Source organism: Equus caballus, chromosome 20 (genome assembly GCF_041296265.1).
Source record: "Equus caballus isolate H_3958 breed thoroughbred chromosome 20, TB-T2T, whole genome shotgun sequence".
In the NCBI taxonomy this organism is placed as follows: domain Eukaryota; kingdom Metazoa; phylum Chordata; class Mammalia; order Perissodactyla; family Equidae; genus Equus; species Equus caballus.
The window spans coordinates 24,168,848-24,195,689 of NC_091703.1; the positions used below are offsets into that span (position 1 = coordinate 24,168,848).

Consider the following 26,842-nt stretch of genomic DNA (forward strand, 5'->3'; position numbering starts at 1 on the left):
CTGTTGCCAATTTCGTTCTTGCGTGGGTCCCAGGAGCCGGGGAACGGTCCACGATGAGCCGCGTGCCCAAGAATCTGCAGGAGCTGATGAAGGCTATAACCGGTGTTCGCGGTTTCGATAGAGTTGTGGAAAAGGTACTGGAGGCGAAGCCGCGGCTTCTAATGCAGGGGAGGAAAGCACCGTGCTGGGCGCGCCGTGAGCGCTCGATAGATCTCTCTCCCTACATTCTCTTGGACTGCGCTCGTGGGTTCATCTTAGTGATGATGAGCACTGCTTTGATGGAGCCCCATTATGTGCGGGTCAAGTGCATAGATGATCTCATTTAGACGTCCGTAAATAAGTATGGTTATCAGTTGTGGCGACAGAATTGCTCGGTTCGAGAGATAGAGAGGACCTTAGCGTTCGACCTTTCAACAGACAAGCGCTGGCGGTGATCCGGAGGAAAGAGTAAGAGGCAGCCTAGAGGATTAGAAGATAAATAATTGCAGTAAGGTAGGAAAGCCGAGTACCAAGTAGAGTGGTACCAGAGTTCGGTAGGGCCAGACGTGCCCCTTTTGCACGTAAACAGACTGCTCAGACTTCCGGTTTCCAGTGTCCTTTTAGAAGAACGTCAGGTTACATAGGCAGCCTTTATAAATAAGCATGAGTAACAAAAGCCCTTGGTTATGTCAGACTTGGAAGACATTTAACAACCTAAGAACTTTTAGGGTTTTTTCGAAATGTTTTAATGCATACATGCCTGTTTTCCTTCTGATTAGGATAGAGTATTGGGGAAATGTGGAAATAATTTGGAAGTGGAGTTTAAACACAGACCAGCTGCGATCCTTTGTGGGACGAATGTGGGACTTTGGACCAAGGTCTCCTGCTTGGAACACAACACTTTACAAACTGTAAATAACTGCCCCTAAGGATCTCTCAGAGTTTTTGTGGAATACAGAGGAAATAATACTTAGACAAATGTGCTTAAGGTTTCAAATAGCAAATACTATAAAATCTAAGGACACTCTACAGTAACTTTTTGAAAAATACATTATCCAAAAAAAGAAGTATTGGTCTGAGGAGAAGTTTGAATTCCTTAAAAAAATCTGTAGCCATTTTCATTGTTAAACTTTCAGCAACCTTATAGGCATGTATCTTCTCATGACAATCTTGGCACAGGTTGTATTTGCCCTTGAGCATGTAATTAAAATCCTCATACCTTGAACAGACATACTGGAATAGTCGTAAACTCCATGCGTGCCTGCATTGGCGTTAGTGGTAGCTTACCCTCCAAGAAGATAAGCCTGTTAACCCAGTGTCTAGACCAGCACTGTCCAGTAGAGGTACAATGCAAGCTACATGTGTAATTTGTAAATCTTATAATAGCCACTTTTTAAAAGAGAAAGAAATAGGTGAGATTAATTTTAGGAATATATTTTAAGTAACTCATTATATCTAAAATATTATTGTAACCTGTGATCGCTACAAAGGTATTGATTTTTTCGTACTTCATCTTTGAAATCCAGTGTGAATTTTACACTTACAGCACATCTCAGTTCAGACTAGCCATGTTTTAAGTGCTCAATACTGACATGTGGCTAGTGGCTACTATATTAACTGCGCAGGTCAATACCATAGTCGGTGTTGTGTGTTTGTTAATTTGATCTAAAATATGTTTTGTGGTTATGTTTCACGTAGGCAGAGTTGCTAAGGCCAAAGTATATATTTATGCATAGTGATCCATAAATTTAGTTGTGGACATATTTCTTTTCCTTTCACTGTAAGTTTTAAGTTAATATGACCAAGACCAGTGGTTCTCAGTTGAGGGTGATTTTGCTCCCCGTGGGACATTTGGCAATGTCTGGAGACATTTTTGATCATCACAACTGGAGTGGGATGGGAGGGATGCTGCTGGCCTTTAGTGGTTAGAGGCCAGGGATGCTGCTAAAGATCCTACAGTGCACAGGTTCCCTCCCCTCTGTGCCCACAACAAAGACTCATCTAGTCCCAATGTCAACAATGCTGAGGCTGACAAACCTTGACTTAGACCATCCTGTGAATCAGTCATTTTGTCCTGAGTCAAAACTAGATAAATTGCTACTCTCTTGTTCTTTCTAAATATAAACATGTCTTTGCATTGAACTGTGAGTTGGTTGCTCAAATCCTGGCACTTCCACAAGTCTTGGCATGGAATAGAATGTGTCTTTCTCTAAATCGCTGGTTAACAATTCTTTATGTTAAACTCTCTCTGTTAAAATAACTAGTGTCTTCTTTGTTGCCTCACTGGACCTTGACTGACAAAATTATTTTATGTCAAATAGTTGTCCCTCTGGTTATTTAAATATGACACCAGAGAGTTTTCACGGCAAGAAATGTTCATTTTTCAATGCAGGGTTTTTAAACACAAGAATATTGCTAAAACTGAATTGGAGTAAGGATGTATATGGTCTGCCTTTTGCTTTGTAATAGCAAAGAGGAGGAGGGATAGTGTTTCTGAGTGTAAGAAGCAAGTGAGATGCACAGTAATATCACTTCAAGTCTGCCTCATTACCCACTTCCGCAGTGGCCTTACTGGCTGACGATATACCCGGATAGAGAGAACCATCTCACCAAAATGGAGCTCCATTTTCTTCTTGGTTGTATAAGAAAAACAATTCTATCCTGAGTGCTAATCTCTGATTCTTTCAATGATTTTTTTAAGCCAATGCGTCAAGTAGATTAACACTTGAAAATTTGGCTGAGAATATTCCAATGGGTGTTCTGCTTTTTGGACAGTTGTTTTGACCCAGCGTATAGAATCTGGTAAATGATGGTGACTTTCCATTCCTCCAAAAATGGTCTGTTGAAGAAGGCTTTCCAGTCAGTCCTGGCACAGATGTCAAGTCAATGCATGAGATCTGACATTAGAACTTTTTTATTTTACCCTGTTCTCTTTTGAAAACTTTTTGTCAGTGTTTGTAAATACCCATAAAACCTGTCTTTTATAAAACACTGATCCAGAAAAACTACCAGTTAACATAAATGTCCTGCTCTTTCTATAAAATCACTTTAAAATCAATCAAATTAAGTACTGTGAAATTATAAAGAAATACCAACCACAGTTCCTTGCCTCTGGGAGTTTATCATATAGGAGAGGAGAAAAGTGGATTCCAAGGAACAGCTCCATCAGAGGTGCCCTGAGAAAACAGAATAAGTTGAGGAAACACTGATGTTGTACCCCTCTTTTTTTTCAATTGTGGTAAAATACACATAACATAAAATTCACCGTCTTAACCATTTTAAAGTATACAATCCAGTAGTATTCATTGCATTCACATTGTTGTGCAACCATCACCACCATCCACCTCCACAACTCTTTTCATCTTGCAGAACAGGAACTCTGTCCCCATTAAATTGTAACTCCTCACTCCCCTTTTCCTCCAGCCCTGGCAACTGCCATCTATGTCTGTCTCTATGAATTTAACTACTCTAGGTACCTCATATAAGTGGAGATGTGCTATCCTTTTTGCTTATTTAAACTTTTGACTAGTTCTGCAATAAATAAACGTTTCACTTTATCATGTTTAAGTTATTTGCCAATGGAACATTTTCCCACACAGTAACACATGTGGAGTGACATACCTTGGGAATCTCAAGGGACAGGCTCTGTGCTAGGATCTGGAAATACCATGTGGAGTCCAACACACAAAGAAATAAGGGCATAGAGTTCAGAAGCTAGGTAAAATTGTATAGAGTCATCCTTATGGAAATGAGAGACGATGTATAAGTGAATGAGATGTCTTAAGAGGAAGAACACAGACTAGGAGAAACATTATGGATTTAGGACGGAACCTTGAGGACATACAGGATTGAGAAAGAGATGAAGAGTCTTTGAAGATGGTAGAAATGGTTAGGAAGGTAAGAATAGATTTTTTTTTTTTTTTGAGGAAGATTAGCTCTGAGCTAACATCAGCTGCCAATCCTCCTCTTTTTGCTGAGAAAGACTGGCCCTCAACCAGCATCCATGCCCATCTTCCACTACTTTATATGTGGGACGCCTACCACAATGGCGTGCCAAGTGGTGCCATCTCTGCACCTGGGATCCAAACCGAAAAAACCCCTGGCACTGAAGTAGAACGTGCGAACTTAACCGCTGTGCCACTGGGCCGGCCCAAGACTAGACCTTATACTTACTAGAAGAACATGAGGCTTTGGATTGACCACAAAAGGGGCAGTGATATTATTTAAAATTTATCGACATGATATGGTAACAGATTTTTCCAAATTCATTATTGGCGCTTAAAATTGCCTAGGTACAGGAAATGCACAAGAAAATAATAAAGCAAGATTCATTCAAAGACTTATGTACAGAAATATTGATTTAACATTATTTGTGATATCAAAAATGGGAAGTAACCTAAATGTCCAACCATAGGGGAACTGGTAAAAGAAATCACTGGAGCTCCATGTGAAGGAGTCATGTCTTAAAAAGTGATTTGTAACATAAGAGCATGTCATTAAATGATATGTATGACTTTATAAAATTAGAAAGTTGTTTATTTTTAAAAGTTTGCATAGCACTTACTAGGTGTCACGCACCATGCATTTTGCTAATATGAACATCTTTTTATGGCAAAAGATAATGAAAGTCAAAATACAATAATCTGGAAGAGAATTTCACTGTTGCCTAGATGTTGAAATCTGATGGTAAGAAGAGCTGTAGAGACAGTCTAACAGGTAAATGAGTGCAAAGGATGTAAACAGACTTCACAAAAAAGAAGTGTAGACAGCCAGTAAACACAAAAGGATGCTCAGTAGTGCCTGTAGTCTGGCTAATGCAAATGTAAATCATGAGATACCAATCAGATTTTGCTCATCATATTGTAAAAATTAAGAGTAATAATATGATTACTGATGAGGAATCAGGGAAGGAGGCACTCTTTTTCATTGCTTTTGGAAAGTAGTCTGGCAGATTTGTTAAAAATTTATATACCCTTTCACTCAGCTATCTAATTTTGGCAATCTATACAAATGAAAGCACCTTTGTTTGTAATGATGAAAACCTGGAAAGAACATGTATATTGAGCAATAGTTTAATAAATCTAGTATATTCGATTCTAGGGAATACCACACAGCTATTAAAAGACATCTACAGTCACACGCCACATAACGACATTTTGCCCGACAGATTACATATACAACAGTGGTCCTATAAGATTATAATGGATCTGAAAAATTCCTATCACCTATTGCAACTGGAAGAAAACTCTCAAGAGGTTCTTCCGTGACTTCAAAGAATTTGCCAAGGATGAGGAGGTTGCAAAAATCGACAGGGCTGTGGTTGAGATGGCAAACAACTTGAACCTGAGTGTGGATGAGGATGACATTGAGGAGCTCCTAGAGGTGGTTCGTGAGGAATTGACTAATGAGGAGTTGTTGGAACAGGAACTGGAATGCATAGCAGAAGAAGCAGCAAGAGAAAAGGAAACCACAGGAGAAGAAAAAGAAGAATCCCCAAGAAAATTCATAGTGAAGGGTTTAGCAGAAGCTTTTGCAGACCTCAACAGACTCCTTAAGACGTTTGAAAATAGAGACCCCAAGACCGAAAGGTTTTTATTAATAGAGAGGAATGTTCATGGTGCATTATCTGCTGACAAACAAATCTATGATGAAAAAAGAAACAAACCAAGCAAACCACCATGGACATATTTCTGAAAAGAGTGACGCCTCCTCAAGAAATGCCTCAGGCAGGTCCTTCAGGAGGTATTCTAGAAGGCGTTGTTACCACAGGAGGTGAGAGTTCCATGCATGATACTGCCCCTGATGACCTTCCAGTGGGACAAAATGTGGAGGTGGAAGACAATGATATTCATGATCCTGACCCTGCCTAGGCCTAGGCTTATGTGTGTGTGTCTTGGTTTTTAGCAAAAAGAGTTTAAAAATTAAAAATAGAAAAAAGCTTATGGGGCCAGCCCCGTGGCCGAGTGGTTAAGTCTGCGCACTCTGCTTTGGTGGCCCAGGGTTTCATCAGTTCGAATCCTGGGCACAGACATGGCACTGCTCATCAGGCCATGCTGAGGCGGCATCCCACCTGCTACAACTAGAAGGACCCACAACTAAAACTACACAAGCATGTACCAGGGGGCTTTGGGAAGAAAAAGGAAAAATAAAATCTTTAAAAAAAACAGCTTATAGAATAAGGACATGAAGAAAGAAAATATTTTGGTACAGCTGTACATGTTTGTGTTTTAAGCTGTGTTATTACAAAAGAGTCAGAAAGTTTAAAAAAATTAGAAGTTTAGGGGCTGGCCCTGTGGCCCAGTGGTTAAGTTCGCACGCTCTGCTGCAGGCAGCCCAGTGTTTCGTTGGTTCGAATCCTGGGCGCGGACATGGCACTGCTCATCAAACCACGCTGAGGCAGCGTCCCACATGCCACAACTAGAAGGACCCACAACAAAGAATATGCAACTATGTACTGGGGGACTTTGGGAAGAAAAAGGAAAAAAAATAAAATCTTTAAAAAAAAATTAGAAGTTTATAAAGTAAGGTTATAGTAAGCTAAGGTTAATTTATTATTGAAGAAAAAATATTTTTTATAAATTTAGTGTAGCCTAAGTGTACAGTGTTTATAAGGTCTACAGTAGGGCACAGTAATGTCCTAGGGCTTCACATTCACTCACCACTCACTCACTGACGCACCCAGAGCAACTTCCAGTCCTACAAGCTCCATTCATGTCAAGTGCCTGATATAGGCATACCGTTTTTTATCTTTTAAACCATATTTTTACTGTATCTTGTCTATGTTTAGATACACAAGTACCTACCACCGTGTTACAGTTGCCTACAGTATTCAGTGCACTAACGTGCTGGACAGGTTTGTAGTCTAGGAGCAATAGGCTATACCATCTAGCTTAGGTGTGTAGTAGGTTTATGTGAGTACACTCTGAGTTTGCAGAATGATGAAATCGCCGAAGAACGCATTTCTTAGACTATGTCCCCATTGTTAAGCAATGCATGCTTGTATATGAGTTGAGCTGGAGGAATAGATGTGATATGCTGGGAAGAGAAAAATGAAAGTTGCAAAGTAATGGGTATAATATGATCCCATTTTTATAATTTTAAAAGGAAAGGAGGGAAACCCTATGTATGTGTACATGTTTGAATGAGCCTAGAGAATGATACTGAATGATCCACAGCACTGAAGGGGTAGTCAGCAGGAAACTGCATCTCTACACTGTTTGATTTATTTATGCACATAAAATGAATTTTATCTTTGTAATTAAATATCTACTAAAGAGAAGTAACATGGCAATTTAGATGGCTCAGAAGTAGGATTTAAGGAATCAGGATATAATTAGTGAAATAATGAATTCAGGTCAAGAGTTATTGATAGTGTAGAGGAAAGGGATTTGGCATCAACTCAGAGCAGCTATAAATATTGGGGAAAATTAATAATTTTAGCAGGGGTGAGTGGATGACCAATTTCAAGGGAAATGATGATGAATTTACATTGCTTCTGCCATGGAAGACAGTCAAGGTTTAGTTCTTTCTGTGTATACCGTCTGAAATGAAGTGCTGCTGAACCGTTACACCACTTGTCTAAGTAGCCCTTTGATTCAAGTCCTGAGGTTTGGGAAGACCTCAGAAAGTTATTATCTGAGAGCTTTAGTAGAAATTAAATGTATGTATTTTTAAAATTCAGAACAGAACACTAAACAAAAGCATTGTAATTTTTGCTCAGCCACCCTAGGAGTTTCAGGAATTTCTGGAATACTGTTTCTCAGTGAACCGAGATTATTAACTTCTTTTTTGCTGTTTGATTTGTGATTTTATACGATAACTAAGCTATTCCCCTGGGCCCGGCTCACATATTTGCCTTCCTGCAGGGCATCATTCCTTTCTGTATGCAACTGGATTCTGAACTGTAGATCCACTGCAAATAGTCTACACACGTTTCTGCTTTCCCCCTTGAGAGGAGAACAGGAGGTGGGAACAGGCATTGCTCAAATCCTCAGTCTGTCGGGGATGAGGAAGCTCTTCCCTGTTGGCCCCTCTTGTCCGGGTTTAAAGCAGCAGAGAAGCTGTATATGGCAGGAATCTTGCCAAAGTGATTAATGTGATAGAGGCCTTCATAGTATCCACCTTTACAAGCATTCCAGAATGCCTCAATAAAATCTTACCTTTACCAGCTTTTGGGGAAAGGTCCAGTGGTTGCTTATATTCCTCCATAGCACGTCTCATCACCACCACTCCAGTGAACAAGAGTAGAGTGTTACCGCAGCTGGTTAAATCTTCAGGGAATAGTTAAATTCCTCTTTGCTCTTCCCTAGGGCTTTGTTTTGCCTCGTGTGTCACTCATTTGCTAACTTTTATGTTTGGCCTTCTCTTACAACCTCTACTGGTTTGTACACTGCCTGAGGACTAGGATAACATCTTACTCATTTTGGGATCCTCTGCCCTTGCCCTAGTTGCCCCCCATTTTCACTCTTATCCTTCAAAGTCCTATTCAAGTGGTGCCTGGTGTCCCTGAAAAGGCTTCCCTGACATCCCCAACTGTCTTCCTCTGATCCACTTCTGTACCTTGGCTAACTTTTGCTATAAGATTTACTGTATAGTATTGAAAATATCTGTTGATTTATCTGTCTTCTCTCTCCACACTGATAGTTCTTTGGGAGCAAGTCCATAGTAGATGCTTAATAAGCATTTGTCAGTGCCTTGTGGAAGATGCCTGTAGAATAGAAAATACTCCCTATAGTTTGTTCCATCAGTTCCTGAGGCCAGTAAACGTTGGGCATATTGTTATAGAATGTTCCTAGTTGACCTTAAGATTTGAGTGTTTTCATTCAGCAGAGAGTTGAATGCTTCCTATGTGCCAGGCACTATTCTAAGCACCAGGGATATACCAGTGAACAAAACTGACAAAAATCCTCCCACTCGTGGAACTTATATTTCAGTGTGGTAAATCAAACACTAAACAAAATAAGTAAATAAAATATATAGTGTGTTAGATAGTGATAAGTGCTATAGGATCGGGGAGTTTAAGTATTTTTCCCCTAAAATGTGTATTACTGTGGAGTTCTTTTTTTTTTTTCTTTCAGGGAAGGATTCACCCTGAGCTAACATCTGTTGCCAATCTTGCTCTTTTTTTTTTTTTCCCTCCCCAAAGCCCCGGTACATACTTGTGTATTCTGGTTGTAAGTCCTTCTACTTCTGTGTGAGCCGCTGCCACAGCATGGCTCCTGACAGATGGGTGGTGTGGTTCCAAACCTCCAAGCCACCAAAGCAGAGCATGCCGAACTTTAACCACTACGCCATTAGGGCTGGCTCTGGAGTTCTTTTTACGAAACTTCAGTTTTAAATAATGTCATACTCGAAGGGGAAGAGTGTTCCCCTTCAAGGCCCTAGGGAAGAGCTAAGAGGAATTTAATTAAATATTCTCTGAAGATTTAACCTGGCCCTTCGAGGCGGGAGAACTGCAAATGTGAAGGCCCTAGACTTTACCACACTGTGTGCTTGTGGAATTTGAGGGGGAGGCCCAAGGGGGCGAGTTAGGAGTTGAGATACCATGTACAGCTCCATAGGTCACTGTAAGGACTTTGGCTTTTACTCTGGGTGAAATGGAGCTCCATTAGAGGGTTTTTCACGGAAGAGTGACATAATTTGACTTGTATTTTTAAAGGAGCATTCTAGTTGCTAATAGACATGAGGTGGGCAAGGGCAGAAGTACGGAGACAAGTTGGGGGCAGTTGTAACAACTGGAAAGAAATGATGGTGGCTTGGAGCAGAGAGGAAGTATCATGCGTAGGTGGATGGGGGCTAGGGAGGTGACTGGGATTCTGGGTGTGTTTGAAGAGAGAGCTGACAGGATTTGCTGATGGATTGGGTAGTGAAATATGAAAGAATACTGGTGACTTCCAGGGCTTTTGGCAGCTTTATGTACTAGGCTGTTTGCTCCCAGAAGACCTTTTATGCAGCTATCTTAAATTGGTCGTGACTTGCATCACTCATGAGGTGTATCGCTCTCCCTGTCCCCGCATAGAGTTGCTTTATACTACATCCTTCTTGAGCACTAACATTAGGGGACTTTGCTATTTATCTGTTGGCTGGGATTGGTACAGTCAGGTACCTTGGGGTGTGCTCAGAGAGGAACTGAACCAAAGAGTAGAAGGCCAGGGAACTGATAGGATCGTATTCACCTTCAGAAGAGCACCTGGATATCCAGTTTGTTCAAGCATTTTAAGCAGAGTGAAAGTTCTGATAGCAAGAAGAAAAGCAAGTGGGCTGGAGTCATTTTCACAGTTTTGGCATTTTCAGTAATAACTAACATTTATTGAGTACTTTGAACCAGAGCTGCACAGCAATCAGCAGCAGTCACAGTAATGGTGATGGTTCTTAAAGACCAGAATGATCTGAAACATTAAGGCGTAAGGAGAATTCTGGGTTCTAGACAGAGCTTCCTTTTAGGGGCTATCTTCTTGATTGCTGATTTTCAGGGATCCCTTCTGACTGTCTTTACTTTTCAGTAAAATGAGGAAAGGGGAGCTAAATGTGTGTGTTTGTCACTGGAAGTATGTCTGTCTGTGATGGAATTGGAGCCTAGATGTGTGGGGCTGGGGAAGAAGGTGCTGTGGTAGCATGAGTGACATCAACTCATGTGAATGCATGAGGTGCAGGGAAGACACAGAAAAGGGACAGATGGTGCGTGTGTGCGTGCACCTGCAAGACAATTTTTTTTTTATTAAGGTTATGAAAGTTAACATCCTTGTGAAATTACAGTTGTGCATCATTATTAGTCATGTTGTAGGTACACCACTTCACCCCTAGTGCCCTCCCCCCAACCCACTTTCCCCTGGCAACCACCGATCAGTTCCCTTTGTCCATATGTTAACTACCACCTATGAGTGGAGTCATACAGAGTTCGTCTTTCTCTCTCTGGCTTATTTCACTCAACATAATACCCTCAAGGTCTATCCATGTTGTTGTGAATGGGACAACATTGTCCTTTTTTATGGCTGAGTAGTATTCCATTGTATATATATATACCACATCTTCGTTATCCAATCATCAGTTGCTGGGCACTTAGGTTGGTTCCATGACTTGGCTATTGTGAATAATGCTGCGATGAACATAGGGGTGCATGGAACTTTTGGAACTGCTGATTTCAGGTTCTTAGGATAGATTCCCAGTAGTGGGATGGCTGGGTCATAAGGTATTTCTATTCTTAACTTTTTGAGGAATCTCCATACTGTTTTCCATAGTGGCTGCACCAATTTGCATTCCTACCAACAGTGTATGAGGGTTCCTTTTTCTCCACAGCCTCTCCAACATTTGTCATCTTGGTTTTGGATATTTTTGCCATTCTAACAGGTGTAAGGTGATATCTTAGTGTAGTTTTGATTTGCATTTCCCTGATGATTAGTGATGATGAGCATCTTTTCCTGTGTCTATTGGCTATCCGTGTATCTTCTTTGGAGAAATGTCTGTTCATGTCCCCTGCCCATTTTGTAATTGGGTTGTTTGATTTTTTATTGTTGAGTTGTGTGAGTTCCTTGTATATTACGGAGATTAACCCTTTGTCGGATAAATAACTTGTGAATATTTTTTCCCAATTAGTGGGCTGTTTTTTTGTTTCAGTCCTGTTTTCCCTTGCCTTGAAGAAGCTCTTTAGTCTGATGAAGTCCCATTTGTTTATTCTTTCTATTGTTTCCCTCATGTGAGGGGTTACGGTGTCCGAAAAGATTCTTTTGAAGCTGATGTCAAAGAGTGTACTGCCGATATTCTCTTCTAGATGACTTATTGTTTCAGGCCTAATCTTTAGGTCTTTGATCCATTTTGAGTTTATTTTAGTAAATGGTGAAAAAGAATGGTTGATTTTCATTCTTTTACATGTGGCTGTCCAGTTTTCCCAGCACCATTTGTTGAAGAGACTTTCTTTCCTCCATTGTAGGCCCTCAGCTCCTTTGTGAAAGATTAGCTGTCCATAGATGTGTGGTTTTATTTCTGGGCTTTCAATTCTGTTCCATTGATCTGTGCATCCGGTTTTGTACCAGTACTGTGCCGTTTTGATTACTGTAGCTTTGTAGTATGTTTTGAAGTCAGGGATTGTGATGCCTCCAGCTTTGTTCTTCTTTCTCAGGATTGCTTTAGCAATTTGGGGTCTTTTGTTGCCCCATATGAATTTTGGGATTCTTTGTTCAATTTCTGTAAAGAATGACATTGGAATTCTGATTGGGATAGCGTTGAATCTGTAGATTGCTTTAGGTAGTATGGACATTTTAACTATGTTTATTCTTCCAATCCATGTGCATGGAATGTCTTTCCATCTCTTTATGTCGTCGTCGATTTCTTTCAAGAAGGTCTTGTAGTTTTCATTGTATAGATCTTTCACTTCCTTGGTTAAATTTATCCCAAGGTTTTTATTCTTTTTGTTGCGATCGTGAATGGCATTGAGTTCTTGAGATCTTTTTCTGTTAGTTCATTGTTAGCATATAGAAATACTACTGATTTATGTATGTTGATTGTATACCCTGCAACTTTGCTGTAGTTGTTGATTGTTTCTAATAGTTTTTCTATGGATTCTTTGGGGTTTTCTATATATAAGATCATGTCGTCTGCAAACAGCGAGAGTTTTGCTTCTTCGTTGCCTATTTGGATTCCTTTTATTTCTTTTTCCTGCCGAATTGCTCTGGCCAAAACCTCCAGTACTATGTTGAATAAGAGTGGTGAAAGTGGGCACCCTTGTCTTGTTTCTGTTCTGAGAGGGATGGGTTTCAGTTTTTGTCCGTTGAGTATTGATGTTGGCTGTGGGTTTGTCATATATGGCCTTTATTATGTTGAGGTACTTTCCTTCTATACCTATTTTATTGAGGGTTTTTATCATAAATCAATGTTGGATCTTGTCAAATGCTTTCTCTGCATCTGTTGAGATGATCATGTGGTTTTTGTTTCTCATTTTGTTAATGTAGTGAATCACGTTGACTGACTTGCGGATGTTGAACCATCCCTGTGTCCCTGGTATAAATCCCACTTGATCATGGTGTATAATCTTTTTGATGTATTGCTGTATTTGGTTTGCCAAGATTTTGTTGAGGATTTTTGCATCTATGTTCATCAGTGATATTGGCCTGTAGTTTTCCTTCTTTGTGTTGTCCTTCTCAGGTTTGGGGATCAGGGTGATGTTGGCTTCATAGAATGTATTAGGGAGTGCTCCATCTTCCTCTATTTTCTGGAATAGTTTGAGAAGGATGGGTATTAAATTTTCTTTGAATGTTTGGTAGAATTCTCCAGAGAAACCATCTGGTCCTGAGTTCAATCCATTCACGTTATTTTTGGGGAGGCTTTTGATTACTGTTTCTATTTCTTTACTTGTGATTGGTCTATTCAGATTCTCTATTTCTTCCTGATTCAGTTTGGGTAGGTTGTATGAGTCTAGGAATGTCTCCATTTCTTCTAGGTTGTTCAATTTGTTGGCATATAGTTTTTCATAGTATTCTCTTATGATCCTTTGTATTTCTTTGGTATCTGTTGTGATTTCTCCTCTCTCGTTTCTAATTTTATTTATTTGAGACTTCTCTCTTTTTTTTTTAGTGAGTCTGGCTAAGGGTTTGTCAATTTTGTTAATTTTTTCGAAGAACCAACTCTTTGTTTCATTGATCCTTTCTACTGTCTTTTTTGTTTCAATATCATTAATTTTTATTATTTTCCTCCTTCTACTGACTTTGGGCTGTTTGTTCTTCTTTTTCTAATTCTGTTAGGTGTCGTTTGAGGTTGTTTATGTAAGATTTTTCTTGCTTATTGAGGTGAGCCTGTATTGCAGTGAATTTCCCTCTTAGCACTGCCTTTGCTGCGTCCCAAATCATTTGGTACAGTGTGTTTTCATTTTCATTTGTCTCCAGATAATATTTGATTTCTTCTTTAATTTCTTCAATAATCCATTGTTTGTTCAGTAGCATGTTGTTTAGTCTCCACATTTTTCGCCCTTTCCCAGCTTTATTCTTGTAGTTGATTTCTAGTTTCATAGCGCTATGATCAGAAAAGATGCTTGATATTATTTCAACCCTCTTGAACTTATTGATGCTTGCTTTGTTTCCCAAGATATGGTCTATCCTTGAGAATGTTCCATGCACGCTTGAGAAGAATGTGTAACCTGCTGTTTTTGGATGAAGTGTCCTATATATATCTATTAGGTCCATCTGATCTAATTTTTCATTTAATTCTATAATTTCCTTGTTGATTTTCTGTCTGGATGATCTGTCCATTGGTGTTAATGGGGTGTTGAGGTCCCCTGCTATTATTGTATTGCTGTTGATGTCTCCTTTTAGTTTTGTTAATAGTTTCTTTACGAATTTTGGTGCTCCTGTGTTAGGTGTGTATATATTTATAAGTGTTATGTCATCTTGGTGGAGCCTCCCTTTTATCATTGTATACTGCCCCTCTTTGTCTTTCTTTATCTGTTTTGCTTTGAAGTCTACTTTGTCTGATATAAGTATGGCAACACCTGCTTTCTTTTGTTCATTATTAGCTTGGAGTATTGTCTTCCACCCCTTCGCTTTGAGTCTGTGTTTGTCTTTGGGGCTGAGGTGTGTTTCCTGGAGGCAGCATATTGTTGGATCTTGTTCTTTGATGCATCCTGCCACTCTTTGCCTTTTGATTGGAGAGTTCAATCCATTCACATTTAGAGTGATTATTGAAACGTGGGGGCCTACTGTTGCCATTTTATCACTTGTTTTCTGGTTCTTTTGCATTTTGTCCTGATGGAGAGCTGTTACTTTGTGTTGTTGTCCTTCTGCTTATCTCCTTTGTTCTGGATTTTGTAACCCCCTTCCTTTTTTTGATTTTTCAGGAATGAGGTTCTTCCTGAGCATTTCTTGAAGAGGAGGTTTTGTGGCGCTGAACTCCCTTAACTTTTCTTTATCTGGGAAAGGTTTTATTTCTCCATCGTATTTGAAGGATATTTTCGCTGGGTAGAGTATTCTTGGCTGCAGGTTTTTGTCCTTCAGAGTTTTGAATATTTCATTCCAATGTCTTCTAGCCTGTAAGGTCTCTCCTGAGAAATCTGCTGATAGCCTTACGGGGTTTCCTTTGTAAGTTATTTTCTTCTGCATGGCTGCCTTTAGTATTTTCTCTTTGTCGTTGACTTTTGCTAGTTTCACTACTATATGCCTTGGGGTTGGTCTTCTTGCGTTAATAAAGTTTGGAGATCTGTTGGCTTCTGTCACATTAAGTTCCATCTCTCTTCCCAAGTTTGGAAAATTCTCAGCTATTATTTCTTTGAACAGGCCTTCTACCCCCTTCTCCCTCTCTTCTCCCTCTGGTATACCTATAATCCTTATGTTGCATCTCCTAATTGAGTCGGATAATTCTCGGAGAGTTTCTTCATTTCTTTTTAGTCTTAGTTCTCTCTCCTCCTCTGTCTGCAGCATTTCTATATTCCTATCCTCCAAATTGCTAATTCTGTCCTCCATATTATTGACCCTACTGTTCAGAGAGTCCAGATTTTTCTTAATCTCCTCCATTGTGTTCTTCATCTCCAGTATTTCTAATTAGTTCTTCTTTATAGTGTCAAGCTCTTTTGTGACATGGCTCCTGAACTCATTGAGTTGTCTATCTGAATTCTCTTTTAACTCGTTGAGTTTTTTAATAATGGCAGTTTTGAAATCATCGTCATTTAGGTTATAGATTTCATTGTCTTTGGGATTGTTTTCTGGGTGCTTCTCATTTTCCTTCTATTCTGGAGATTTAATATATTTTTTCATACTGCATGATGGCGTGGATTTGTGCCTCCGCAGAGAGATAGAGTTTAGTCGCTGCTTCCACTTGTTGCGACTGGTGTTGGGGGGGGGGGGGGGGTGTGCAGCTGTTTAGACTGCACCAACCAGGAACCCTGTCAGCTGTTACTGACTGGACCTGGACCCCTCCTCGTAGTCACAGCGGTCCTGTGGGGTCCCTCGTCGGTTGTGGGGGCAATTGCAAGGGGGCCTCAGGCTGCTGATGCCTACTGTTGCAGCCCACTTAGACGCGCTCCCTCCTTGTGGTCTGCAGCGGTGTTGTCGGCTTTCCCAGCAGCCAGGAGCAGGATCACCTATAATCGCCACTTTGTCACTAACAGAGCCCATAAGATCACACTTGTCCACTATAGGTCCTGGCAAAGCTATGGGTATCTTCTGCAGTCTGTCGTTAGCTCACCTAGCTGTGCTACTTTTGCCCCAGGGCCTTCCCGCCTTGCGATTGCCAGTTGGGACCTCTCCACTAGTGCTGTGCAGAGGCTTTCGCTGAGGCTGCTGTAGGAACCTGCAGTTCCCCCCTGGGCTACATAGCCGTTTCACCAGAGCTCCACCCTGCCCCACTCCACTCTCTCGGGATCTCTGGGAGCCCCTTGCCTCGTCTGGGACACGGCCAGAGTCCGTGGGCCTGGTGGTGGCTTTTAAGCTGCTGCCTTGTGGGGAATTCTGCTCTAGGGAGCTTCCTGGTGTTCCGAATGCTGGGCAGGGCCTCCCTGCCAATGGTGAGCAGAGACCCTTCCTGCTCGGGGGTGTGGGACCCTGGAGCGTCCCCCCAGGCCGCAGAGCCGGGTGTTGGAGCTCCACCCAGTACCCAAGCATGTCCACGGGAAGTCCAGGCACCCCGTGTGCCAGAGACCATGGGCCCAGCAGCAGCTGGCGGTCTGGTGCAGTGCCAGGGAATCCGCCCACCGGGAGCTTCCCTTTGTTCTGGATTCTTGGCGGGGCCTCCCAGCTAATCGCAAGCAGAGGCTTTCCCTGCCGGAGGGTTGCAGAACCCCGGAGCCTCCCCCTGGGCCACACAGCCAGGCGCTGGAGCTCCAACCATGTCCCCAAGCATGTCTACGGGAAGTTTGGGCGCCCCCTATGCCAACCCGTGCGCTGGAGACCGTGGGCCCTGCAGCAGCTTGCAGTCTGGTGCTGTGCCGGGGAATCTGCCCGTGGGGAGCTTCCCTTTGTTCTGGATTCTGGGCGGAGCCTCTCTGCTAATGGCGAGTGGAGGCCTTCCCTGCTGGTGGGTGCGGGACCCTGGGGATTCCCCCTGGGCTTAGGTGTAATCGCGGGGGGCTTGAGTAGGGCTGTTGTCACCTGTTTCCACCATCGCTCCGCTGGTGAGTGCACACTCCCGCCCTTGGTGTGTGGCGATGCTATGGGGGAGTCTGCTGGAAGAGAGCCTCCTGCAGGAACTAGGCTGTCCGGGGGTCGGGGGTAGGAGAGTTTTCACCTATTTCCACCTCCTCCCGGGGGGAAGTCCGTCCGCCTTCCGATGTATAGTAGTACAAGACTCTTAGGCGTCTTGAGATGCTATCTGGATATCCTTTGTTAATCGGTGAATGTCCAATTAGTTGTAGATTCGACAGGGGAGAGACAAAGAAGACCACTCACTCCGCCATCTTGGTCCCATCTATTAGCACACTCTTATTGCAATTGTCCTCTTAATTGGGTTGGTGTCCAGTGTAGCTGGTTGCTAGGCTTAGGGGCATACAGTTGTGATAGGCCTGAGGCCAACAAAGCTGATGTCAGTTCTTTTAGGAGTGCAGCTGAGTAGGGCTAGCCCTTGGCCTGGAGGCACTCAGTTGTTTCAGGCTTTGGAAGGTGGGGCTGGTCCTTTTTATGGCTATTTGTGAAACACAAGTCTTCTGCCGCTGATAAGCCTCACCCCCCTCTGGACCACATATACTGTCAACACAGTCCTGGTCCATGCACACTTCTCAACCCCCTGGAGCGTACCCCACCGCCACACTGCAGAGGCCCCCACCTCTGCCCCAATGCCCCCCACAGTTCACCAGGTCCTCACACAAGCCCTGCCCCACAGAGGCAGACACCTTTGCCTGCCTGTAGAGGATCAAGGGATTCAGTCAATGCAGGCTGAAAAGTAGCCTGAGGGCTTGCTGTTAGGTAGGGCCAGTCCCTAGGGCGGGTTGCCTGCCCTGGCTGAACTGGATTAAATCTGTGCTCTAGTGGGTGTGGCAGACCCCTGGGCTAACAGCCCAAGGGACGCACCTCAATGGCCCCCACCTGTGTCCGTATCAGCACGCCTGGACCAGCTCAGAACAACGGCCCCCACCAATGTCTCAGTCTCCAGAGAGGATCCTCCTCTCACCAAGATGCCCCCAGAGCCCACCAGGTGAGTCTCATTTCACCAAAGGACAGTCAGCCTTCTCTCTGGTGATTTTAGGTTGCTGCAATGAGTGAGTTTGTGTGTGGGCCCTTTAAGACCTGGATCTTTTAGGCTTTCAGCCGATAGCTTTTCTGGGGTGTCCTCGCTGCAGTTAATAGCCAGCAAAGCCAGACAGTAAGACCCCTATCTCAGCTGGGCTGAGTCCGAAGGATGGTTATAGCAGTATCGCCCCCGCTCTGGACCTCACTCCTCCAGGGAGGGCTGCGTACCTTAGGTTGGCTCCCGCCTGGCCAGCTGAGAAGCTCTGCTGCTCCCAAAGGTGGCTTTTTTCCTCTCTGGCCGGAGTTACTGCCTCTTCTGCGTTCGTCAGGACTGTCCCTTGTTGTGGGGGTTCTTTTTATCTAGTTTTCAGTTTTCAATTCAGGGTGATTCTTCCTAAAATTGTTGTAACCTGGTTGTGTTTGTGGGAGGAGGCGAGTTCAACGTCTGCTCACAGCGCCATCTTGACAAGTCCCTCCTGCAAGACAATTTTTACGATAAACTGAGGAGCCCATTGTGTCAGACTGGGCTGAGCTATAAAAGTTATTGCCTATCTACTGCAGTCACCCAACCTGCAGGATCCTGGGAATGGAACGTATCTGGGTGGTTCTCTGTATTGTTGGGGCCGTGGCAGGTATGTTTCTGGTGCAATGGTGTCATAAAAGGTTATACACTCATCTTCCTTCCCATAAGACACTGAATCAGGGCCTAGTTGTCTGCATTAGTCCAGGTGAGATGTAAGGGGAGGCGGTTTTGCATAGTGGTTAAACCTGACCTCTGAATCAAATGGAGATTGTAATAGTATCTACTTCAAAGATTTGTGAGGATTGAGACAATGCTTGTCAAGTTGCTGAGCATGGTCTAACACCAAGTTAGCTATAGTTAATAACTGAATAAACAAGTATGCCCCCTGTAGCCTGTATCTTGACTGAGACTCTTGGGTCTGTGGGGGACTGGAATTAGCCACCCCAAGATATGTGTCTTTGGCATGAGGAATATTTTGGGCTGGTTGCTTTTTTAAAAACTGCATACAGGAAAGGAAAAAACTCTGAAAAGCAGAGTTTACTTATCCTTTGTTAAGAGACATTTACATTGTAAAGGAAATCTCCATCTGTAAAGATGTCTCCCTCTCTGTACCAGGAAGAGGGGGGATGACCTTGCCTCTAGAAACTCTTTATCAATGTGGAAGGCAAGAATTTAAATCTGCATAATAATCTTACTCTTGTTTACTGTGCTTGTCTGGTAGCTTCCTGTAACTAACTCCCCCCATCCCCAACCTCCTTCTTTGTCTTTAGCTGAAGATGATATTTAAGCTGGTGGCTTTGGCCATTTTGACAAGTTGCTCAGGTTGCCTGAGCCTCTCCCACGTATACATGTTATAAAGCTTTGTTTAATTTTCTCCTGTTATTCTGTCTCACGTGAATTTATTTTGTTCTCTGGCCAGAAGAACCCAGAGAGGGTAGAGGAAATGTCTTCCTCCCCTACAGGTTCCTGGACCCAATTCCAACATGGGGGGAGGGGTTCCCCACACCAACAGGCAATGCCTCAGACACCAGTTGGGTGTCCTAATGATGAGGATTATTTTAGACTGGTTACTTTTAAAAACTGCAGACAGGAAGGAGGCTCTGAGTAGTAGAATTTACTTACCCTTTGTTAAGAGACATTTACATTGTAAAGGAAATCTCCATCTATAAAGGTGTCTCCCTCTCTGTACCAGGAAGAAGGAGGGATGACCTTATCTCTAGAAACTCTTAATCAATGCCAAAGGCAAGGACTTAAATCTGCATTTGTTTACTGTACTTGTGTGGTAATCTCCCATGATTGACTCTCCCTCCACCCCCAACATCCTCTTTTGTTTTAGCTAAAAATAATATTTAAGGTGGTGGTTTCAGCCATTTACTTAATCTGGCTTGATTCCTATCTAAAAGTTATAGGACCATCCAATAACAAGACCCCACCTGTATTAATATCATTTTAACGACTTTTTTACATGTTCTTTCCTTTGTCTTGTAAAGAGATAACTCACATACCTATGTTTTAAATTTAGCCCTACTCTCAACCTATGTTTGCAGCAGCTCTTCCTGCCCATGGGTCCTGTCCCCACGCAGCAGCTCTTTACTGCCCATGGGTCCTGTCCCCATGCTACTCCACACTATTCTCTGAATAAAAGAGCACTACTGCCAGACCTTTAGAGTCCAAGAAATCTTTCTTTCAACTCCTCAGCTCACCAACCCCGCATCGCTAACAGTTCAACTCAATTCTGACACTATCTACCCAGAGACAGCATCAGATTCCGCAGGTTAAGGGTTCAGTCCTACAGGACTGCCCACCCCCTTCAGATGCCAGTCGCCAGCCCAGGTTGTTACTATGCTTCTGACTGACTAGCTGTATATCAGAGGGTCCCATGACCTCCTCCTTGGATTTGGTTAATTTGCTGGAGTGGCTCACAGAACTCAGAAACATTTTACTTACTAGATCACCAGTTTGTTATAAAAGGATGTAAGTCAGGAACAGCCAGGTGGAAGAGATGCAGAGGGCAGGATACCGGGAAAGGGCATAGAGCTTCCATGCCCTCTCTGGATGAGTGAGCCATTCTCCCAGCACCTCCGCGTGTCCACCAGCCCGGAAGCTCTCCAAACCCCATCCTTTCAAGTTTTTATTGAGGCTTCATTACATAGGCATGTTTGATTAAATCATTGGCCATTTTGGGGATTGAACTCAATCTCCAGCCCCTCTCCCCTCCCTGGAAGTCAGGGGGTAGGACTGGAAGTTCCAACCCTTTATTCACATGGTTGGCTCCTCTGGCAACAAGCCGCCATCCTTAGGTGCTTTCCAAAGTTGCCTCATTAACATAACAAAAGACCTTTATCATTCTCAACAATTAGGAAATCCAAGGGTTTTGGGAGCTGTGAGCCAGGAACTGTGGACTAAGACCAAATATATGTGAGAAATATATTTTGATCATCTGAATGATCAAATATATATTTCTTATAAATCACAGTATCGCAGAGACTAAGATCTATTTTCTTTTTTCCAGTGTCCCTCTCCACCCCCATTCCTCATTAGCCCTCCCTTGGCCTCTTCCCCCACAGGACTATTCATCAGTTCTGGGAGGTTGCATAGGACATTACTTCATTATCTTCCACTGGCTTGATTCCTTTACTTTCCTTAGGGAGAAAAGAAGTGGCAACACATAAAAGCATTTCTTGAGGCCAGCCCGGTGGCCGAGTGGTTAAGTTCGCTGGCTCTGCTGTGGCGGCCCAGGGTTCGGATCCTGGGCGCGGACATGGCACTGCTCATCAGGTCACGTTGAGGCGGTGTCCCACATGCCACAACTAGAAGGACCACAACTAAGATATACAACTATGTATGGGGGGGGCAGGGTTGGGGAGATAAAGCAGGAAAAAAAAAAAAAGATTGGCAACAGTTGTTAGCTCAGGTGCCAATCTTTAAAAAGAAAAGCATTTCTTTTGCCATTTTCAGGCTGACCAGTACAAAATTATCTCTATTCCAACGTACATTTTAAACCAATTTTGTATGTTAGTATGTCTTTTGGCCTTTCGAGTCGGGAAAAAGAAAAATAAAAACAGTATTCTGCAGTAGAAAATCCAGTTGACATTTGTTTTACCTTTTGTCATCCCAGGCAAAGTTAGATATCAAACGGAACTTCAAGAACTGACCTCCACTAATTACGCTAAACGCCCTATGGTGTCTGTGAGGCTTTCATATTTGATTCTATTTCCTGAACTGCCTGGTTTTTTCCCCATCTTCAACTGGCTAAGTCCTGCCTGTCCTTCAAGACTTGAATGTTGTTCCCTAGGAAGCCTCTCCTAACGTCTCTTCCCCAACAACATACACTTTTATGAAAGTTAGATATCCTTACTTCAAGCAGCCTCTGCTTATCCTGTCTGCAGTAATTCCCTCCACTGCCATGCTGTGTGGATGTCTCTTCCTTTAGACTGTGAACCTCGTAAGAGCAGGGAGTGCATCTCATTCATCTTGACATTGCCAGTGCTCCATGTACTCACGTAAATGCCTGAATGAGGTGAGTTTAGCCTTGGGCCTGCTTGGTTGTATTGTTAGTTTATGAGGACATCTTGTGGCTAGATCATTTATTGTAAAAATAGACTTGATCCTGTTCTAACATCTATTTTTCCATTAATTTACCTGTTAGGCAAAACATAACCTAATATTGTTTGGGATGGTTTATATTATATGGTTCAGTTTCTGTTTTATTTCAGGGCCTTCTAGGGGCAAACAACAGCAAAACCACTGAAGTTGTGGTTTGTGAAACTTCTGAAATGTCTTCCTGGTGGGGGTCTACAGACTTTCTAGTTAGCGACTGGGGAGACCTGTAGACAGACCTAGATCTAAATCTTAGTTGTCATATCCTGAGTGACCTTGAGAATAAACCACTCTGAATTTGTCACCTACAAAGTGGAAATTGTCCCTTCCTTATTATATAGTGTATGTAAAGTATTTGGCACAGTGCCTGGCAAATGAAAGTGCTCAATAAATGGTAGTTACCTAGAACCTAACTACCCATTTAATGCTTGAGACATTCCCCCACCCCCAAATACAACTAACACACCAAATATCCATGTTCTGGCTGAACACCTTTAGTGATGGGGACAATTACTGTTGCTGGATGCAGCGCATTCTAGTCACAGCTCTGCTCCAGCTTCTAAATATGCTATGATGTTTTCTCCTAGTGATTTAGATAGGCTATAAGGAACACATTTCTATTATTTTTCTGTAAATGTCCTTTTTAAAGAGGTTTGATATAAAATTTTAAATTCATTGTTCCACATTTTATTTTTCACGTAATTCTTATTATACTATAAATGGGACAGGACCTTAAAAGCAGCTCTTTAACTTTGTTGCATTCTATTGTTAAACTTGTTATTAAAATGGGTTTATGGTATAAGCTTATTAATTCTACTAACTCATTGAATTACTGAACATCTTCCAATCCGTTTTTAAAATTGTTTTCAACCATTCACTATGAAGTCATTTAAAAAATTACTTGTGCAAAAACTTGAGAACATTCAAATTAAACCTATGATGGGTTAACAATCACAGGGACCAGCTGGCTTTGTTGGTGCACAATTTCTAAGGAGACATTAACAAATGCCAGGTTTGTACATAAGGCTGAAAATCTCAGATGAAATGTTTGATTTCTGCAGAGGAGTGGAGATTAGTAAAAACTACTACTGTTTTTCCCCAAATATTCCTTTTTCTTTAAAAACAATTTTCATAAGGCTTAATTTCTATTATAAAGAGATTGGTCACATTTGAATTTCTGAATCAGTTTTTTTTTTGAGGTGATTCAGTTTAATCCAATGATAGTTCTCGATGGGCTGTCTGGGCTTTCTAATACCACAGATTGTTCACAATTTTTTTTTTTTTCCCCACACTTAGGTAACTCTCTTCTCTGCTGTTCCTGGGAAAGTGATTTGTGAAATGAAAGTAGAAGAAGAGCATACCAATAAAATGGGCACTCTCCATGGGGGTTTGATAGCCACTTTAGTGGATAGCATATCAACAGTAGCTCTGCTACTCTCAGAGAGGGGAGCACCTGGAGTCAGTGTCGACATGAACATAACGTATGTATCCAAACTATACCCCAAATAAATTTTTTTAATGTGATAAACTCATTTCAAACAATTGCGACTAAACACATTTATAACATAAAGCAAGCATGAGGTGCCCTTAGCTAGTCATCCTTAAGTGTGGCTATAGATTTGCCCTAAAATACCGCATGGCCTTAGAATCTAGAACTAGAAGAACTAATTTCCAAGTGTAGTGTATATCAGTAGTGAAGGGAGGAGGGGTCTAAACCTTCCAAAAGGCAAGCATTCAGCTTATGTATAGTGGTAGGGAAAAAAGTCATCACAAACTCATGGCTCGTCACCGTTTCATCAGTCCTTAAAAGTGCCACTTGTACAGATATCTTATGAGGGTTATGTTGAGTACATATGGAGAAAGGCCTGAATAAAATTCAAAGGAAAGTTGGAGAAACCTTCATGTATACATTGGCACCTCCTTGTAACAAGGTGAACACAAATGTCCGGTTAGTTTTGCAATCGTGCATCTCTCCCTGCAGCTGCACAGACATGCTCTGTAGGTTTAAACCACATGATCAGGGAGCAGAACCCCAGATGTCAGGCTGTCAGTGTCGTGAAAATGCCTGCAGGCGTCAGACATTTCCAAATGTAAAAAATTCAATTCCAACATGAACTAGTACTGTTGCCGGTCCTGTTGAGTAAAGAGTGCAGGGCCCAGGAAATTAGTTTCAAGACAACTGCTTTTTCCACCTAAACAACAGAAAAATGATTTTTGTTGGGGGGAGAGGCAGGGGTTAGGGTGGGACAGCTAGCTACGGGACATGAGGGCAATGTAAATAATGTCAGTTATCAAGTTTTTAAACAATCTAAATCTTTTATTAGGTTAACTTAAGAAATGTTCAGTCTCTCTTTACTATAGAAATAAAGTGAAGGTTGCAATAAGCAAATCACAGGACAAGATGCAAATGCTCTTTTGAAAGCAAAATGTACAAAAAGGAGAGGTTCTGCTTATGGTACTGGTGAGCATATTCAGCAGTCCTTATCTTATTCCATGTGATGAGGGGTAAGATGAGTTGATGACTCTGCTTTGCCCTAAGAGCCTCAATTAACAGCAGAGAGGGCTTCAAACCTCACACTGCATTTCATATCTTCTAAGATACTGCTGCTTTCACAACCCTAAGAATTTTTAATAAGCCAAACATAGTTTTGGCCTTTCAAAGTATATGTTGCCCAAAGTATTGGTCACCATCAAGAGATGCCTGACCTTCAAAAATCGATTCACTTGAACAGAAACTAGGACATAGTCTCAAAGATTTACTATAGTTATTTCAAAAGTAAAGGAATGGACTGACAGCTTATTACAAGTGGGTAGGAAGTGTGTAATATATGCATGTATGTACAATTCATCACCAGGATTGTAAGGAAGAACCTCATATTAATTCCTTATAATTCTTATATTAAGCCATTTTGGGGTTAAGTAAATTCTAAATATTGATATGACAAGATGTAGACATCAAGTAATACTTCACCTAGGAAGTTAAGCAGATTAAAATGAAAGCTAGAGGAAATCTTTCACCAACCCCAAATAAATATGAAGTGGGAAACTTAAAAAAAAAAAAACGGGGGGGGGGGGGTGAAAACCCTTTCTAATATTTATGGGAAAAGAAACTGGTCCAGGTAAGAAATGGGTAAGATGGAACTTGGTCAGGACTAGCCATTCAAATTTGAAATTTGAGTTTCAGAAAGCTTACTAATATTATTTTTTTCCCTTTGGAGGAAGACTGGCCCTGAGCTAACATCCGTGCCCATCTTCCTCTACTTTCTATGTGGCATGCCTACCACAGCATGGCTTGTCAAGCGGTGCCATGTCCGCACTCAAGATCCGAACTGGTGAACCCCACGCCACCAAAGTGGAACGTGTGCACTTAACCGCTGTGCCACCAGGCGGGCCCTAGACTATTTTTAGGAGTAGAATAAGTAACATAGGAAGCCTGTTCTGTGATGCACACAACTTTCCCTTTTAAAACTTATTTGCTGTTAACTGTATTTGTTTCCTTTCAAGGTACATGTCACCTGCTAAAATGGGAGAAGATATACTGATTACGGCACATATTCTGAAGCAAGGAAAAACACTTGCATTTACCTCTGTGGATCTGACAAACAAGGTCACAGGAAAATTAATAGCACAAGGAAGACACACAAAACACCTGGGAAACTGAGAGAAAAGCCACGTGACCTGAAGAAACCCAACAATGAATATCAGGTGTAAATTTGACTCGAACAAATGTAATTTTAAAAATAAATTAACACAACCAGAAGTAGCTAAGAAATACTTTCTTTGGGGAAGAGGACATAGCAACCAAGTGCGATATAGGGTGAGAGTGTATTTTTTCATTTTAAGACTCTTCAGTTTGGTTTTAATCGTGATGTTGTGGTACTTGGATGAAAAAAAATCTTAGCTCGAAGTGTGATAAAACTTAGGTAAAGCAAAGACACTAACAGGGCCACTTGGAGATAAGATTACCTTAAAACCAAAGCCCATTATTAAGCTAAAGGAGAAATATAAATTAATGGTTAATCCTTAATGAAGTTTAGGTCCCTCTTAGCTCTAAAATGGCACGCTACATTTCAACCTTTTTTTAACCCAATTTCAAGATTATGGAACTTCAGAATAGGTGAACCATAACCCATATTGGAAAATAAGACAGATTGAGCCATATGGCCTAAAATTGTCCTCAGGAAAGTTTGAGGCAAAGCACATTAGTGATATAGGAGCATCCACTGGGTGTACTGCTTTTCTCTGATGGAGAACTTACCACAGGACTGGCAATGTTATATATTAAGGGGAGGAGAAAAGCATACTCTTAGCCCCTTTTCTAGTACCTAGAGTTAAACCATACAGATTTTGAACCTCTCAGTCTATAGTATCAAAAAGTTCACAAATTTAGTCCATTTCTCAAAGTTCTGTTGACCACAGCCTTAATATTTGATTTCTGCATCAGGGAGTTTTAGGGAACATTCTGTGACTAAAGATCAAAAAGAAGGGAAGAACTTTAAATAAATTTGGCCACACAGTCAGTAGTTAAAGGTTGATTATCCTTTGCTTGTATTAGAATACATGCAGATCTGTCTGCTGCATGGACAGAAACAGGCTTCAT

The 26,842-nt window shown here is 41.8% G+C and overlaps 1 protein-coding gene across 2 annotated transcripts; it reads left to right on the forward strand.

The window, feature by feature from the left end:
- Nucleotide 1: 1 nt before the first annotated feature.
- Nucleotides 2–26,002, forward strand: ACOT13 (acyl-CoA thioesterase 13). Of its 2 annotated transcripts, none has more exons than XM_023624530.2 (3): nucleotides 2–134; nucleotides 23,539–23,723; nucleotides 25,747–26,002. In XM_023624530.2, exons 1-3 carry the CDS (start codon nucleotides 54–56, stop codon nucleotides 25,901–25,903), a joined length of 423 nt encoding a protein of 140 aa, XP_023480298.1. In that variant the 5' UTR covers nucleotides 2–53; the 3' UTR covers nucleotides 25,904–26,002. The 2 variants fall into 2 exon arrangements, with proteins under 2 accessions (XP_023480298.1, XP_014589707.1); XM_014734221.2 differs by lacking the exon at nucleotides 2–134 and adding an exon at nucleotides 22,065–22,162.
- Nucleotides 26,003–26,842: the final 840 nt, after the last annotated feature.

What these genes read in the sequence shown, in the direction of transcription:
- ACOT13 (XM_023624530.2), top strand. Translation starts at nt 54, where the DNA reads ATGAGCCGCGTGCCCAAGAATCTGCAGGAGCTGATGAAGGCTATAACC. An exon ending in TCGATAGAGTTGTGGAAAAG is followed by an intron (nt 135 to 23,538) that starts GTACTGGAGGCG and finishes CCCCACACTTAG; the next exon opens with GTAACTCTCTTCTCTGCTGT. An exon ending in AGTGTCGACATGAACATAAC is followed by an intron (nt 23,724 to 25,746) that starts GTATGTATCCAA and finishes TTTCCTTTCAAG; the next exon opens with GTACATGTCACCTGCTAAAA.